At 48.5% G+C, this 15,452-nt stretch overlaps 5 protein-coding genes across 5 annotated transcripts; 4 read left to right on the forward strand and 1 right to left on the reverse strand.

Moving 5' to 3' along the window:
* The first annotated feature begins 23 nt into the window (after window positions 1-23).
* Window positions 24-2,108, forward strand: GGS25DRAFT_487831 (Metallo-hydrolase/oxidoreductase). Its single transcript, XM_049260749.1, has 2 exons — window positions 24-596; window positions 707-2,108. Exons 1-2 carry the CDS (start codon window positions 292-294, stop codon window positions 1,716-1,718), a joined length of 1,317 nt encoding a protein of 438 aa, XP_049118146.1. The 5' UTR covers window positions 24-291; the 3' UTR covers window positions 1,719-2,108.
* Window positions 2,109-2,270: 162 nt separating this feature from the next.
* On the forward strand, window positions 2,271-5,167 carry GGS25DRAFT_487833 (uncharacterized protein). The gene is made up of 3 exons (XM_049260750.1): window positions 2,271-2,753; window positions 2,855-3,533; window positions 3,594-5,167. The coding sequence occupies exons 1-3, from the start codon at window positions 2,727-2,729 to the stop codon at window positions 4,544-4,546; spliced, it is 1,659 nt and encodes a 552-aa protein (XP_049118147.1). The 5' UTR covers window positions 2,271-2,726; the 3' UTR covers window positions 4,547-5,167.
* Window positions 5,168-5,499: 332 nt separating this feature from the next.
* GGS25DRAFT_249978 (Nucleotidylyl transferase) lies at window positions 5,500-7,264 on the forward strand. Its single transcript, XM_049257185.1, has 5 exons — window positions 5,500-6,145; window positions 6,270-6,378; window positions 6,453-6,558; window positions 6,673-6,986; window positions 7,065-7,264. The coding sequence occupies exons 1-5, from the start codon at window positions 5,965-5,967 to the stop codon at window positions 7,177-7,179; spliced, it is 825 nt and encodes a 274-aa protein (XP_049118148.1). The 5' UTR covers window positions 5,500-5,964; the 3' UTR covers window positions 7,180-7,264.
* Window positions 7,265-9,084: 1,820 nt separating this feature from the next.
* On the forward strand, window positions 9,085-10,720 carry GGS25DRAFT_487836 (uncharacterized protein). The gene has a single exon (XM_049260751.1). It carries the CDS (start codon window positions 9,371-9,373, stop codon window positions 10,355-10,357), a length of 987 nt encoding a protein of 328 aa, XP_049118149.1. The 5' UTR covers window positions 9,085-9,370; the 3' UTR covers window positions 10,358-10,720.
* A 17-nt stretch (window positions 10,721-10,737) lies between these two features.
* On the reverse strand, window positions 10,738-15,248 carry GGS25DRAFT_487837 (patched sphingolipid transporter). Its single transcript, XM_049260752.1, has 2 exons — window positions 14,738-15,248; window positions 10,738-14,654 (listed from the first exon to the last, which is right to left on the reverse strand). The coding sequence occupies exons 1-2, from the start codon at window positions 14,996-14,998 to the stop codon at window positions 11,106-11,108; spliced, it is 3,810 nt and encodes a 1,269-aa protein (XP_049118150.1). The 5' UTR covers window positions 14,999-15,248; the 3' UTR covers window positions 10,738-11,105.
* Between the last annotated feature and the right edge of the window lie 204 nt (window positions 15,249-15,452).

Below are 15,452 nucleotides of genomic sequence, written 5' to 3' on the forward strand. Positions count from 1 at the left end.
AGCCTGGATCTGACTCGGGGCTTAGGGTTACCCCGTTACTCGGAGATTCCGAGCAAGTTACATCCTTCAGCTATCGCAATCATATGTTAACTCCTTGCCACGACCATAAATCCGAATCATGAATGCGCATCGCAAGCCACCATCCAATTAATGAATGCTGGACATGTCACTTTTCAAAACTACCAACGGTAATCTTAGCATAATTACTGGCTATTTATTACAATTCTCCCTTGCTTGGCTCTCCTGCTTGGCTACGTCGATGTAAAGAAAAAGCCCAAATAAATATTACCTATGCGGTCCTCCCTCCGTCTTCTCTTCAGAGGAAGACAAGTACCTTCTTGCTCCTCTCCTTCCTCTTCTTCTCCGAGACAGCAGCAAATCACAAAAATGGCATCAGTGACAGGCGCAACTGCCACGCTATCGTTAGCAACGTACCACAGCACCGTTACTGTACGGCCACCGCGGCCTGCTGAATTCCCGGGTCTTGGCCCCGAAGCTCACCACGTTAAGAATCGCCATGGGAAGACCGTCAAATTCCAGAATCCGCACACGTCATGGGGCCCCCCTACACCTTTGGGCCTATTAAGTTTGTTCACGTTCGTACTCTGCCGTCTATTTACACTTTTTACTCTCTCTTTTTCTTTTTTAGAAAGAAGAAAAAAGAAACAAGGTTCCGGCGCGTTAGCTAATGATGCCAACCGCGCAGGAAGTTGGCAACGGGCTTGATGCCATCGCCGGATGCAAAATTAGAAGACAACCTCGTGCCTGTCATAAATCCAGAGTTGCTGCCAACGCGCTCATCTCCTTCGCCTGCGCTCCGTGCCACTTGGCTCGGCCACGCCTGCTATTACGTGGAATATCCGTCGGGGCTCCGGGTCCTGTTCGACCCCGTGTTCGAGGACTGCTGCGCGCCCGTCAACTTCTCCTCCTTCAAGCGGTACACGCCGCCTCCGTGCAAGATCGCCGACCTCCCCTTCGTAGACGCCGTCATGATCAGCCACAGCCACTACGACCACCTGTCGTACCCGTCCGTGCAGGAGGTGCAGAAGCACCACCCGAACGCGCACTTCTTCGTCGGCCTCGGGCTAGAAAAATGGTTCAAGAAGGGGGGCTTGGAGAACGTGACGGAGCTGGACTGGTGGCAGGATGCGGAAATCACGCTGGCGCCGAAAGAAGGCGACAAGGAGAGCGGGCCCATCACGGCGACGATATCCTGTCTCCCGTCGCAGCACAGCTCGGGCAGGACTTCGCTGGACCGGGACACGACGCTGTGGTGCTCGTGGGCGGTGACGTCGGGGGCGCCGCCGGCAGACAAGAAGTCGGTGTGGTTCGGGGGCGACACGGGGTACCGGTACGTACCTAAGGTAGCAACGGGGGTGGACGACTACGGGCCGGAGTACGAGCACCTGCCGGTGTGCCCGCAATTTCGGCAGATTGGGGAGCGGTTCGGGTCGTTCAACGTCGGGCTCATCCCGATCGGGGCGTACTACCCGCGGCCGCTGTTCTCGGGCATGCACGCGAACCCGCTCGACGCCGTGGGCATCTTCCTCGACACCAAGTGCAAGAAGGCGATGGGAATCCACTGGGGCACGTGGGTTATGACGCCCGAGCCGGTGCTGGAGCCGCCGCAGCTGCTGAAGGAGGCGCTGGCGAGAAGGGGGTTGCCGGAGACGGGGCTTTTTGATGTATGTGATATTGGCGAGACGAGAGAGTTTTAATTCCGAGGGGGGGGTGTTCGATGTCAGGAGGGCATAAGATGGGATTATGGAGTTTGGTGGTCATAATCGAAGAGTATGTACTGCTAGTATGGATGATCATTAATTAATTACTTACATGACTACTTACACACTTGGATTATTATGTAATGGGGGTTTTTATTCATAGATCCCATCATCATTATCATCATCATTATCACCGGCAGGACAGGCCGTTTGACGATCTTCAAATGAAGACGGGATAGATGACTAACCTAGAATACATAGATGACTGGAAGGAATGTATTGCACAATACATACCTATTAGCCCTGCTGGAGGTATTAGGGGAGGTATTAGGTAGCAGCTATTAGGCACTGATAAGGCCCATAAATAAATACCCTAAAACTTAAAAACACAATGGTCCAATGAGAACACCCCATATCACTAGGTACGGAAGGTGGCTGCTACTGCTACTACACTGGCACACTGCAGCTACAGTAGTACAGTACAATACAGCTAACATGCTAACCCGGATTCTACGACCCGCGCGTGAGCCCGTGAGCCGAGCCCGTGATTCATCCCGCGCTTTCTTCTTCTTTTTATTTTTCTTTTTTTTTCTTTTTTATCAACAACGCTACTAATACAGGACTAGACCAAGCGAAACCAAACGAGACGAGGCCAACACATCAAATGACTGACTGTTTGCTCACCCATCCCGAAACATCCTCTGTGTCATTCACATCATCCCGTCTGCGCCATTTGAAGAAAAAGAAGAGGAAGAGAGAGAGAATCGATGAAGCCATTTCGTCACTTTCAATTATCTATCCTCCCTTCTACCGTACTTACTTAGGTATTTAAATAACCTGCTCGACAGTCACTATGCATCAACGACCCCATTGGATTTTCTACCTTTATAGCTCTAACCTCTCCCAACTTTTTCCCTTATAGAGATATTTATGTGGCCGGCCTTGTGATGTACTTCGGTCTTCATTTTTGCTTAGGAACCTATAAAAAACGAGATATCAGCTAAGATGGATGGTCCGGTTCAGAAACTGATGGTAGGTACATTGACGAGTATTACCAGTACTTAATAAGAAAACTGCTTTTGAAATCAATCCTGCCGTGTTTTATGGTCAATCTAGTTAACCTACGAGTATAGGACGAGCTTCGGTCGCTCCTAGATGAGACCACAATTCTTTCTATTTCCAGTGACTATAACCTGGAAAACCCCAAAGAATTTGCCCAAGTGAGGCAAATTCTCCTCACTATATCTCAAGATGTAGAAGCCGAAGAAGCCACTGGTTTCAATCCGAGTGGTCTGGGGGATGATGCTATAGACATCAACCCCTCCAACCAGGACAACGATCCTGACGTCGTTGGCACAGCTAGTAGTGATATAAAAAGCGTTGGTGGGCTCACTACTACAACAGAGAATTCCTTACGCCCAAGTCTCGTCTCTACAGAATCGTCTAGGGCGTCATCACGGGAGACTCCTGGGCTCATCCACGTCAATGTCTTTGACGGACTCAGCGATGGCGACAAGGAGCATCAACTTGTCACCATGTTCAGTTCACTCAAATCCATTGATGTGAAACGGGCACTGCGAAATTCAAATGGCGATGCGAGTCTCGCCATGGATGAACTCCTTAATCTACAGTGGCTTGAACAGACAGGTCTACGTCCTAAGGGTGTTGACGGCTTCTATGTGTCGGACGATGACATACCTAGCAAAAAGAAAAAGGGAAAGAAAAGAAAAGGATCCAAGGCAGCATCTCCCAAGGCTACCAATTCGAAACGTCCGCTGGAGGATACAAAACTCAGTGCGGCAGCACATAATGGTGAGAGTTAGGCTCAGTTGTTAATTTTATATTTGCAATATGTGACTAATCTGTTGACAGACAATATCACCCTCATATCTGATCGACTCAACCTAGCACCATCCGAGGTGACGAGCATTTACCGACAACATGAGTGCTCTTCTGGAGCTACCGTTGAAGAAATTTTAAAGAATTACATTTCCCTAAACTTAGAATCTACAGATTCACATTTACAGTCCGAGATCCAACGAGAGGCAACCAAAATTTCCTGGGTGCCTCCTGCATACATCAAGGCAGCCTTCGAAATATGCTCGGAACCAAATGATGCGAGAGATGTGATTCACATATTGAAAGATCATTTTCAGAAGCCGAAGACGACATACGTAAAATATGACGTATCGTATAATGTGGTAGCGTCAGATGCGGATGTGATAGAGGCCCCATCTCCACACGCCAGAGCGACAAGTCCTGAGCAGTTACCAAGAATCTCTACAAATATGCGATCATCGACGTTTGGTTCGCTCCAGCAGGTGCTCAATTCACCAACTAACTTGCAAAGTGCAGCTGTTTCTTCCGCATCTCTCGCAGAATCAAGAAGGCATTCAATCGCCGCAGCTAGCGCAGCAAACCAGAAAGGCCGATCCAATCACTTATACAGACAGGTAGGGGCATTCTATGCGGAAAGGGCCCGTGAGCAGACGGCGGGATACTGGCAGGCTAGTAGCTTAGAAGCAAATTCCCACGTCGACCAGCAAAGCACGCAAAGCGTCATCGACCTCCACGGGGTCACGGTGCAAGATGGCGTTGAGATTGCTCTGGACCGGACATGGAGATGGTGGCAAGGTCTTGGGGAGGAACGAACTCGGAAGGCGAAGGCTGAAGGGCTGAGAGTCATCACCGGCATTGGAAGGCACAATGCGAATGGACTATCACCATTGCGCAATGGCGTGTGTAAGGCACTTGTTAATAACGGATGGAAAGTTGAGGTGATGACTGGATGGTTCCTCATTACAGGAAGGAGAAAGGGGCAATGACGATAAACTTGAGCCGCATCCCAAGAGCCATGAATAGGCGGTTCACACAAGTTTCAAGTTTACGATATGCTACATTCTGCACTGGCACCGTTTCGAGGCGGAAGATCATGGAGGCGTGGATTGTGCGAAGGAAATTACCAAGGCTCGTTATTCCCACTATATGGAATACGGCTTTTTTCCTTTACAGGGAGGGCAGTCAGTGTACTTTTTAGGTTACTTACGCCGTACAGGCAAATTCGATAACAATACCAGGATAGAACATAAGCTGAACCGAGCTGGGCTGGGCTAGCGGTTGGCATTGGTCAAAGGAGGGTTTGGCCTTCAATGTTTGTTTTGCTTATGGAACAACGATTGGCTTATACATAATATCTGATTCATTGATGAAGAAAGTTACATATCTGCATGTAGGTAATCTGGAGATACATAATCCAAAGCCAAGTGAGAGCCCAGTACCAGCCTCGTAGTTTACGTATTCCCCCGCAAAATACCACGCTAATAGATACGGTATTGTACAATTCTGTCAACGTCGGTGGCGATTTTATTTTTTCAAGTGTTTAAGTGCTTAGTACTACTGTAGGTACGAAGTACTTGATGGCAATTACGTAGCAGCATTCAAGTAGCTCAATATGGAAATAAGTTCGCAGAGCATATCATAAGTATTCTAGTACGTAGGCATTTCAATTAACCCCATTACTTTAAGTTTGCTTTTATGGCTTTATCGAAAAGACGGCCTTGTAACTACATAATGGTTAAACTCTTAAGCAAATTCAGAAGTCCCTAGTCCGCGGCAATGCCGACACAGCGCCGACTTTAGCGGTCTTTTTGACTAAGATAGAAGTTGCGACTTACAAACCAGAGAGTTACAAGAGTTCAAAGTTGCTATAGTACATAACTAGGTTAGGTTACATCAATGTAGTAGTAATGTACAAATTACACAAGCCGCAGACCGTGACAGCCGTGAGTGAGTAATAGCATCCTAGTTTTGAGGCCCACTTCCGGACATCTTGCTTTGATCAACCTTGGAACTTCAATGTTCAATTCAATTGATGTTCCTTGCCGACTTAGCCTATCCAAGGTACTTCTTCGAACTTTACACTTAACTACCTACTACACAGTCCACACTCTATTACCAGTTACCTACCTACCTAGTACATGTACTTATTGAATATAACTTACGTACTTTAAAATATCATACATACTGAATTTCGACTCTCTTCTTGACTTTTACTATCCTAAACCTTAGTTATTGCTATTCCATACTCTGGCGTCAGCTATCTCTATTCCCTCTCTCTTTCTTATTTCTTAGAATAAGCCCTCCTCTTCTCTTCTCTTCCCTGTCCCCATTCAATACAAAATACAACCCACACAATCTAGCTATTGTAAGACGAGAGCACCCTCGCGTGCTATATTCAACTACGATGACGAGCGAAACTGCCGCGCAATCGCCTTTGGCAGCATCCGATATGACCCTGGAGTCTTACAAATTCCCAACCCATCGTTTGGTGCGACAACAGCGCGATCCCGAACGCATCCCTCTGGTGCTTGTTGCCTGCGGTAGTTTTTCGCCCATCACCTACCTCCATCTCCGAATGTTTGAGAGTATGTATTTTAGAGTATTTGCCGCATTTCATCCATGAATATATTCTTTTGCTCCCTTTCCTCTGAAATTAAGGTGTTCGATTGAGAAGAAAAAAAGATTCACCATTTCTAATTGAACCTACAGTGGCCAACGATTACGCACGCATAAATACACAGTACGAGGTTGTCGGAGGCTTTCTATCGCCAGTGTCTGATGCGTACCGAAAAGCTGGCTTGGCAGAAGCGCGACACAGGCAAGTAATAATCTAGAACCCCCCCTCCCCGGCACGATCATCGTATAAGCTAACATGTATTTTGTCATGAACAGAGTAACCATGTGTGAATTGGCAACAGAAGAGACATCAACCTGGCTGATGGTTGACCCTTGGGAGGCTCTCCAACCCCAGTATATGCCCACTGCCAAGGTGTTAGACGTGAGTATAAGCCATTTAGCCCATCACAAGAGTAATCGCTGCCGCTCAATGGCGTGAATAGCACTCCCGATATCGCTATGCAATTATTCTGTATTTGCTAATCAAAACGTTTAGCACTTTGAATATGAAATCAACAGTGTTCGCGGCGGCATTCTCTCCCGGGATGGAAAAAGCAGCAAGCCAGTTAAGATCATGCTACTCGCAGGCGCAGATCTTATCAGTACTATGTCGACACCTGGAGTCTGGGCCGAGAAGGATCTCGACCATATCCTAGGCGGCTTCGGAGCAATGATAATCGAAAGAAGCGGAACCGACATAGACGAGGCTCTTGCCAACCTTAAGCAGTGGGAACATAATATTCATGTCATCACGCAGATTATACAAAATGATGTGAGCAGTACTAAGATTAGACTGTTCCTGAGACGAGAGTGAGTTTATACCCTTCTTCTCCATCTTCTTCCCATAAATCGAAAAAAATAATAATACTAATGGGACATCCTACATAGCATGAGTGTGCAGTATCTGATACCCGCGCCGGTGATTCGATATATCGACGAACATAAGCTATACACAGAAGATAGCGGAGCAAAGTCGAAGGACAAGCAAAATGCAGAGAATTAAGTCATCAACAAGCTACAGACAGACGATTTCGGTTATTGACGCTTTATCGATGCGTACGTCATCTTGGTAACTGCTCTAAGGCAACCAGGGGTTTGGGGGGGAATAGACTACGTCCTCGAGGTCCTTAATGCTGCGCAAAGGCACAAAAAGGCATAAAGTTGGTTGCGATTTATTTTCTCCTTTTCCCAAAGCTTAATACAAAGCCACGACGACACGCGACAATGCCATGGCCTCTTACTCGCCCCGATTCCACATTTGAGCCGCGGAACCGTGAGTTTGGGGGGAGAGGGGGGGTCGCTTCGGGGCATTCCCCAGTTAAGCCAAAATGGGTCAAAGAGAAAATGAGCAAATGAGGGGCAACCAAGAAAAAGAGGGGGCTAAAAGGTCTCACGGGCTTGTTGTGATTTTTACCCCCTCCACCACCTTTCACAGCCAGTCTAATCATCTACAATGATTCTACATACCTACATATGCCATACATATGGTAACCCCAATCGGTATTAATTCCCCGGTGGAGTTGATAGTACATGCTACCTACACGGTACCTAGGTACCCAAAGTCCCAAGCAACACCTGGCACCTTACACCTTACACCTTACACTTTGGGGACTACACATGTACTATTGCAGGCTACAACATTACCAGTACCTCCTTGCCTACATTTAGGCTGCTAGGTACATACTTTGGACCATCTCAAGATGCTTACTGGCTGACTCATCGAAGAAGTTCGGAGGAACCTCTACTCATACACCCTTGTCACTCACCCCTGTCGCTTACCCTTGTTTCTTTATTTTCTTTTGGGTTAAAGTTATGGGATATTGAGATATTGAGATATTGCGTTATTGGTTATCGGTTATTCCCATTTATTAGAGATGATATCCATCCGTCCATCCTATACATAGTACACATAGAGTGTACTTCCATACCTTATGTAGTACTAGTAGTGCATTACATTATGTACAAATATACCTGGATACCTACATATATACATACATATGTAGATATTCTTACGCCTTTTTACCTGCATCTTGCATCATGAAGGACTACTCTCTCTTCCCCCCCCCTTTTTTTTTGGGACTGATATTGGATATAGATTCGACTTTGAGCAGGTAGAATTATAAGCCGCATAACCCGTTTAGGTCATAAGAGTTAGTATAAGGTAGGTAGTGCCACGGGACATTCGATACAATGTCGACCCCGGTTTTGCTCTTGTGTGCAGATGGGTGTCTCTGTGGTACTCTCGGCAGTTGTATACTAATGCTAAGCTATATACGTTTATATATAGGTACCTAAGGGTCAAGTAGGTAGGTATTTACTGTTAAAGGAGTGTTCTTGAGTAAATCACCCCCTTTTTTCACTTTCCCCTTTTCTCTCACCCACTCTTCATCGAGAGTAATGAGGGAAAATGTATATGGCAGAGTTCTTATGTAAGTATATGTAAGTATGTGTAAGTTAGGCTACTGGATTTCTAAGTTCCTCCGAGGCAGCCTCCTTCATTTTACGTCTCATAGATAAACCCATCTAAAAGGTACTAGGAAGCAAGCTCAAAGTAAACTGAGCTAAGTGCTTATTTCGACCATCACGCCTATTGTCCATATAAACCTAGGCATCTCCCTCTCTCGTTGAGATAAAGCTCGAAGACTGGTTTAAGATCAGGGTTTGTTGAGAGGAAAGGACGTTCTAATATGACATCTTCCAAGAACCCTCCACACTAATCAACCTTGACACCAACCTTGTCGCCTCTCTCTTGAGGGAAAAGAAGAAAGCTGCCTGTGAAGATGCGGACATGTTTGATATTAGGCAGTGATCTTGAAGAATCTTATTGCTCGCTCTACATGAGAGTTCACTATGTATATCACACTATGATGATACCTAGGTATTAAAAGTTTGCCGAAGCAATAATGGGTGAATTTTGCTAACTGCCTAGGTCGTGATAGCCTTCACGCCACTTCCTCTCCTTGTCATCATGGGTAAGAACTATATAGCTTATTTTTTTGGAATCAAAAAATAAATATATATAATGGCCCCGTGTTCTTTCCCAGCTTGGAAAAGGGTATATAAACTGCAGGTCCACCCCCAGCGAAGCCTGTGAGAGCTCCCAACCGGATTACCCTCCTACAGATTTTTCAAGTGAACGAAAAGAAAAAAAAGAAATAGGACAAGGGGGGAAAAGTCCAAATCAAATTATAGCGATGGCTTCCTCCGACAACAGGGCGGCCGCCACCATCATGGCCAGCGCCTTGCTCCTCCCCATCGTATCTCTGCTCGACCTCGCCTCCTTCGCCGTGAACTGCGTCGCCACCGCCCTGGGCATCGACACCAGCACCAGCCGGCGGGGGGACACCCGCACGTTCACGGAAAAATTCCTGCGCGACATCCGGCAGCCCCCGCCGCCCCCCGGAACCGTGTGCAAGTGGCTGCGGGCAAACCTGCTAGCCTTCTACGACGGGTGGGTGTACGTGCAGAGACAGAGGCGCCAGCAGCAGTGGCGGCCGGGCGGCCCCGATGATGACTCCCACGTGAGCCGATATCTGCGCTGCCGGCACTGCCTCGAGATGGCGGTGGAGTACTACGACGTCGACTCGGAGGACGACGACTACGACACCGACTCGGAGGACGACTACTACACCGACTCGGAGGACGACTACGAGACTGACTCGGAGGGCGACCAGACCGAGTACCACGACTTCGGCAGCGACGGCCCTATCGGCCACAATAACCACAGTGGTAGCGCGGAGCAAAAGATCCGAGAGCTCATGTTCCAGAAGGAGGACCTCCAGCACCAGCTCATCGAGACGCGGGTGCTCCTCTCCGACACGGCCGACGCCAACGCCAAGCTGAAGAAGCAGCAGGCGTGGCTGCAGTGGCAGCTGTTCGCCGCGACGGACGGCAGGTACAGGGAGAGCGATATGCCCCAGCCCGGCTCGTATCTGGCCCCGCACGTGATGCCGCCGGCGGAGGAGACGTACAGGGCCAAGGGAGAGGAAGAGGGCGAGCACCAGCACCAGGGGGAAGGCGAGTACGAGAACGGGAACGGTAGCGAGCAGGGATATAATAATTATGAGGACAGTGTTGCCGAGCCGGGCACGGAGGGCCCTGATTACGATGGGGATAGGGACGAGGATGAGAACCAGGCAAGGAGGGAAGACCCGGACTTGGAATTGGGCTTGGGAGTGTAATACGGGGATGACGACGGATCGTTTCGACGGACAGGAGGACCCTAGAGACACCGGGTCCTCTCTCGTCTAAGATTCCATCCACACCACACCGCCACTACCACCACCATCGCAAGTACCCGGTCCCTTCCACCTTACCCATCCACACTCTGCCCCCTCCTCATTTATAAGTAACTAGTATTGGGGAATTCAATCCATGGATAGATTGATACATTCCAGGTTACATACCTAGGTTAGGTAGGTTAGGCCAGTCTATCCTCCTCCCTCCCCTGAGGTACTAGGCAGACTAGGTTAGGCACAAAGCAGCTACCTACTATTTAGGGAGATAGTATAATTTAAAAAGGCCAGCGACGAGCACTCGATACCTATGTGTACCTATCAACTGGATGAATCGCATCGATTGCTTTTATGCTATCTGTCTACTGGCTGGTTGTAAGTGAGTTAAAAGTTACTAGATATTCCAAAAAGAAAACCCCCCAGCTTCGTTCTTATTTCTCTCTCCTTCCCCCTTCTACATATTATAGCCTCAGTGAGAGCTACTGGGGAAGCTTCGCCATTATCCACTTGTCCAATACAATCAATACAATAATATACCATCCCAATTTAGCCCTGATTCGTTTGTTTCCCTCTTTTACTCCTAGTAACCCAGAACAATGCACTGTTTGTTGGACTTGCAAATTTCGCCTGTAATTTACATCTTCAACCACCCCTACTTCCTTCCCTCTTTCTGCCTCTCGTCTTACTATTACTCCTACTCGTCATCGTCCGAGTCGCTCATGTCATCTGGGACGAGGGCTCTATATCTTCTGCTGGCTAGATCCTCGACAAGCCCCCCTTCACTCTCAGGGTCCACGTATCCTTCTCCACCAAAGAGCGAGAGCGCCACGGGCAAGAAGATGAGGGCATGCGTAGCTGCGAGGACAACAAGCGCGAGCCAGACGCGGAAGTAGTAAATCTCGAAGATCTTGGACCGGGTAAAGGCTAGGACGCAGACGCCAAGCAGTTTGGTGATGGTGATGCCACTAAAAACAGAGCCACCCACGTTGACAAGCGCCGTCCAAGCCCGGGCGTCCCTACCACGGAAGCGATTCTTAGCCCGCTCCATTACGGAACCCGATGGGAACATGAAAGCGCGGGCGATGTGGGCGCAGAACTCAACTGCGATACCCACGCAGATGATCAGATTTACTAAAGACACAGCGTTAAGCGACACGTCGAAGGCCGCCATCGCGCCAATGATGTCCACAACCGTCATGGCAACGGTTAGAGTGACCACGAGCGCGGTGGCGACTGAACCCAAAAGAATGGTTGACACGACGAATATGATAGCTACCGCGGAGCCGAGGAGCGCACCAGCCAGATTGACGATGCTCGCATACTGATCGAAGAATACATAAAAGACGCTGTAAGGGAAAACTTCGACGCCCGTTTGAGCACTGATATCATTAGCAATGCGGCGAGCTGATGCGTAGGCATTAATAAAGTCGTCTTGACTACGCAGTGGCTTATGCATGGTTCGGAAATGGCTCGCCGAGATAGTGAGTCGTTCACTATCTACGACAACAGCCTGGCTGTACGAGGCCTGGCCAGCCAGAGGGCAGTCATCCGTGGTGGGAGACTGTAGGTATTTCTGTAGGTAATGGACGAATTCATCTCCTTCAGGCATGCCGTTCAGAGTGATGTTCCAGGATGGGTCCCGATCAGCAAAGCACACCTTACGGTCTTCCTTGCAGCAAGCTTCAAAGTCTGGGTTAAGCCAGAGGAAGAAGTCATCGAGCCAGCTTGCAGTCGGCGAGGAGATGTAAGAAACGTCCGGCCGTTTTCGCTCTTGTTCTAGTATATTCGTGAGGGACAATTGTTCGCAAGATGTGAAGCGCGAGCAAACCTCTTGCTGCCCGGCGCGGTACGTTGCATTCAAATCTTTGGTGACAAAATAAACAGGTGGACCGGTATCCATGTAGCTGTACATGTCATTGAAATAGTCGATGAGATAGGAATCATCGGGTAGAGCAACTCGCTGGTCCAAGCCAAGTTTTACGTACGGCATCAAAGCAATAGCCGCCGCAAGGAGCCCGAGGAATGCTGCAATGACGAAAACTTTGACTTTCTTGCCGAGGAGAGCAGGCGCATAGCATTTTCGAATAAATTGCTGTAACCAACTCTCATCCGGTACATCATACGGGCGAGGGCCGCCAGGACCGTTGCTACCGCTTAAGTGAACACGGGCTGCCTTGACCTGGACACAGGGGAAGCAGTCTGCTCTGTTGTCTTCGGTGCGCATTTGGTTGTAAGATAAGATGGAGATGAAAAGCGTCATCTGAAGTAGCGCGTTGATGAACACAGCACCTGCGGCATAGACGGCGAAATTTCTGACAGCTGGCATTCCTACGAAAGCGCCGAGAGCAAAGGAGACGGTTTCTGTAATCGCCGAGAAAAGGATTGAAGGGCCCATTCGCCCGAGTGCTCTGGCTATCCTCTCCTCGACCATAGCATCTGGGTGACTGAGGTTGACACGTTCAAACTCGTGGACGATCAAGAAAATGTTGTCTACTCCAACAGCCAACACAATAAAAGGGATAACTTCAGCGATGATGAGCGTAGCCTTGATACCTGCCCAAGAGAACAGCCCAATCGACGAGGTAATAGACATTAAGACAATCAGAATACCAATGAGACCGAGTGTGAATTTGCTCTGGACCAAGGCAACAGATGGGTTCCTAAGTAGTTCGCGGAGAGTCATGGTGGATGATCCCAGAGCAAGCGACACATAGACGAACATGACAAGATAACTGATGACAATAATTGTGGCGTCCGAATTGGTCGACTTGTTCAACTCTTCCTCCAAACTGACTTCTGTAGAGAAGGAAAGTCGAAGGCCCCGATCTGCTGCTTCCTTTTGAACATCCAGTAGTCGGTCTTTTAGAGACCGCTCCCAATCCATAGCATGTTCAAGCTCTGAACTGCCTTCGGCATGGTTGTTGACAACCCAGGTTACTGTCATAGCTCGTGCTTCGGTGATATCGTCCATACTGTTGTAGCCACCCAGGATCATATTTGGCTCTATGGGTTGTCCAAAATCAGGCCGGCAATTCACAGGAGACTCGGCACATTCCTTGAACTGCGACTGCCAATTCTTCGTGCCATCGAAGTAAACCGTTGCAGACTGCACAACACAAGCAGGTCCGGTCGGTTTGAAGCACACGTCCTGGAAACTAGTGCTAAACTTTTTGCCCTTAAGCTGCTTGACGCTGGCCTCCACCTCTGACCACCATAGTAATGTGTCGTAGCTTAAGACTGGGGAAGGACCATATGGGTTGGTGTCATTCACTAGGAACACTTTCTCTGCGCGATAAAATGGACCAAAATGTTCGTCAAAAAAGGCCTTCTCCTGAGCCGCCGCCGAGTCTGGGCTAACCCACAGTCTTGCGGGATCCTTTTCCACATCAAATTTGACCCAGCCAACGCTGAGGACAATGACTAATATCAAACTGAGGAATATCGTAATTCCCGGGAATCTTGCGCAGAGATGGCCGAGCTTGCTAAATGTAGTATCGCACCAAGTATTTATCGCGTAGTTTCTTTGCGGTCGGTCGAGCATAGCTCCATTACGAACGAGGTCGCCTTCATCTTCATCGTCACTGGGCTCAGCACCGTGCAGCAGGTGAAGCCGTTCACTCCGCCGCTGCGCATGCTTCATCCAAGCAACGTGACCGACTAGGGCGACGATGAGGGTGAAGAGTAATATTCCATAGGTAAATATCGAGGCGAAAGATAGGCAGGGGAGAACACCGACTCGACATGATCCCGCTTGTTTCACATCCGGCAGTTCCGGACATACAGCAGGACAGTCGACACACGAACATCGGAAATTGGGATCTTCGTCGTTGCACTTTTTGGGCTTCATGTCGCGCGGTGCCATACGGGGCTCGGTATACTCCACGGGGAAGTTAATCTGAAAGGGTGACCCGATTGCTTTCTCGTCCCCAAGGAATTTAAGGAGTTGAGTGTAGTTCTTCGCACCGCCGCCAATGAAGTCCATAGCCTTGGAGTTCGAAGCGCCGAACTTGACTTCTTTACAACTATCGTAGAAGCCCTCGCCATATTCCTTGGATATCAACTGGTCTACCTCGGCAACCAAGGTTTTCCCATTCTTCTCGATTGTTTTGGTTACGTTTATGAACAGCGACTGGTCCGGGGAGCAACTGAAGGAGCAAAAGAGATTATAGAAGTTTTCTTTGCAAGCGGGACAGGAACCGATGATCTGATTCGGGGTTGATAGCTCAGACTTGAGTGCATCAAGCTAGATGAATGTTAGCAAGTAGCTATTTTAAACTCTTTTAAAACATGAAAAATCTCAGAGGATGAGATGAGAACCAAACGTACCTGTTCTGGGCTACAGCAGACCTTGCTATCTTTCCATTTCGCGCCGCATACCGCCTCAATGTTTTTGGCGAACTCGGGATCAGGAGTAGTAGCTAATTCGTTATCAACACATGGGAGCTGTTTACCAAACCAACTCTTCTTGCCGCAATGACCTCGCATGGCGCAACGGCCAGCTTCATGTTTTGGCGTATAAGCCTCATCGGCCGCGACGCCGCTGACAAGCAGCAGAGCGCCAACGACGAGGCGGGATATTCGAGCCATAACAATGCTCTTCTACAAGTTTGTTGGATGGAGTAGTAGCGGAACCATGGGGATTGATGTATTGAATGAACTTGAGATATTAATATTGTAAGTGCGTAAACTACGATGGCGATGGTAATGGCGAAGTTAATGCGTGATGCGATGATGTGTGATGGGAGAACGGATATGATGATTAGGTTAGGTATTACACATGAAGTGGTAAGAACCTGGATGTTAAGGAATGTATGGGGTAATTTGATATTTAGCAGCACCTACATTAGTACCTACATACATACCTGGGTGCTTGGTTGTGCCCAGTTAACCAGTGCGTCATCAAACCATAAGCCCAATGCCACTCTCCTCGGTCCTGCATCGATTAAGTCTTGGCATGGCTAGGAAGTGGGTGCCAGGTCATCCATATTTTGCTGAATACGGCCTAAGCGCATCCGCTTTTAGTTAAGAATACGATGGTACC

The sequence above is a fragment of the Hypoxylon fragiforme genome (genome assembly GCF_022984875.1).
Source record: "Hypoxylon fragiforme strain CBS 206.31 chromosome Unknown GGS25scaffold_4, whole genome shotgun sequence".
Classification (NCBI taxonomy): Eukaryota; Fungi; Ascomycota; class Sordariomycetes; order Xylariales; family Hypoxylaceae; genus Hypoxylon; species Hypoxylon fragiforme.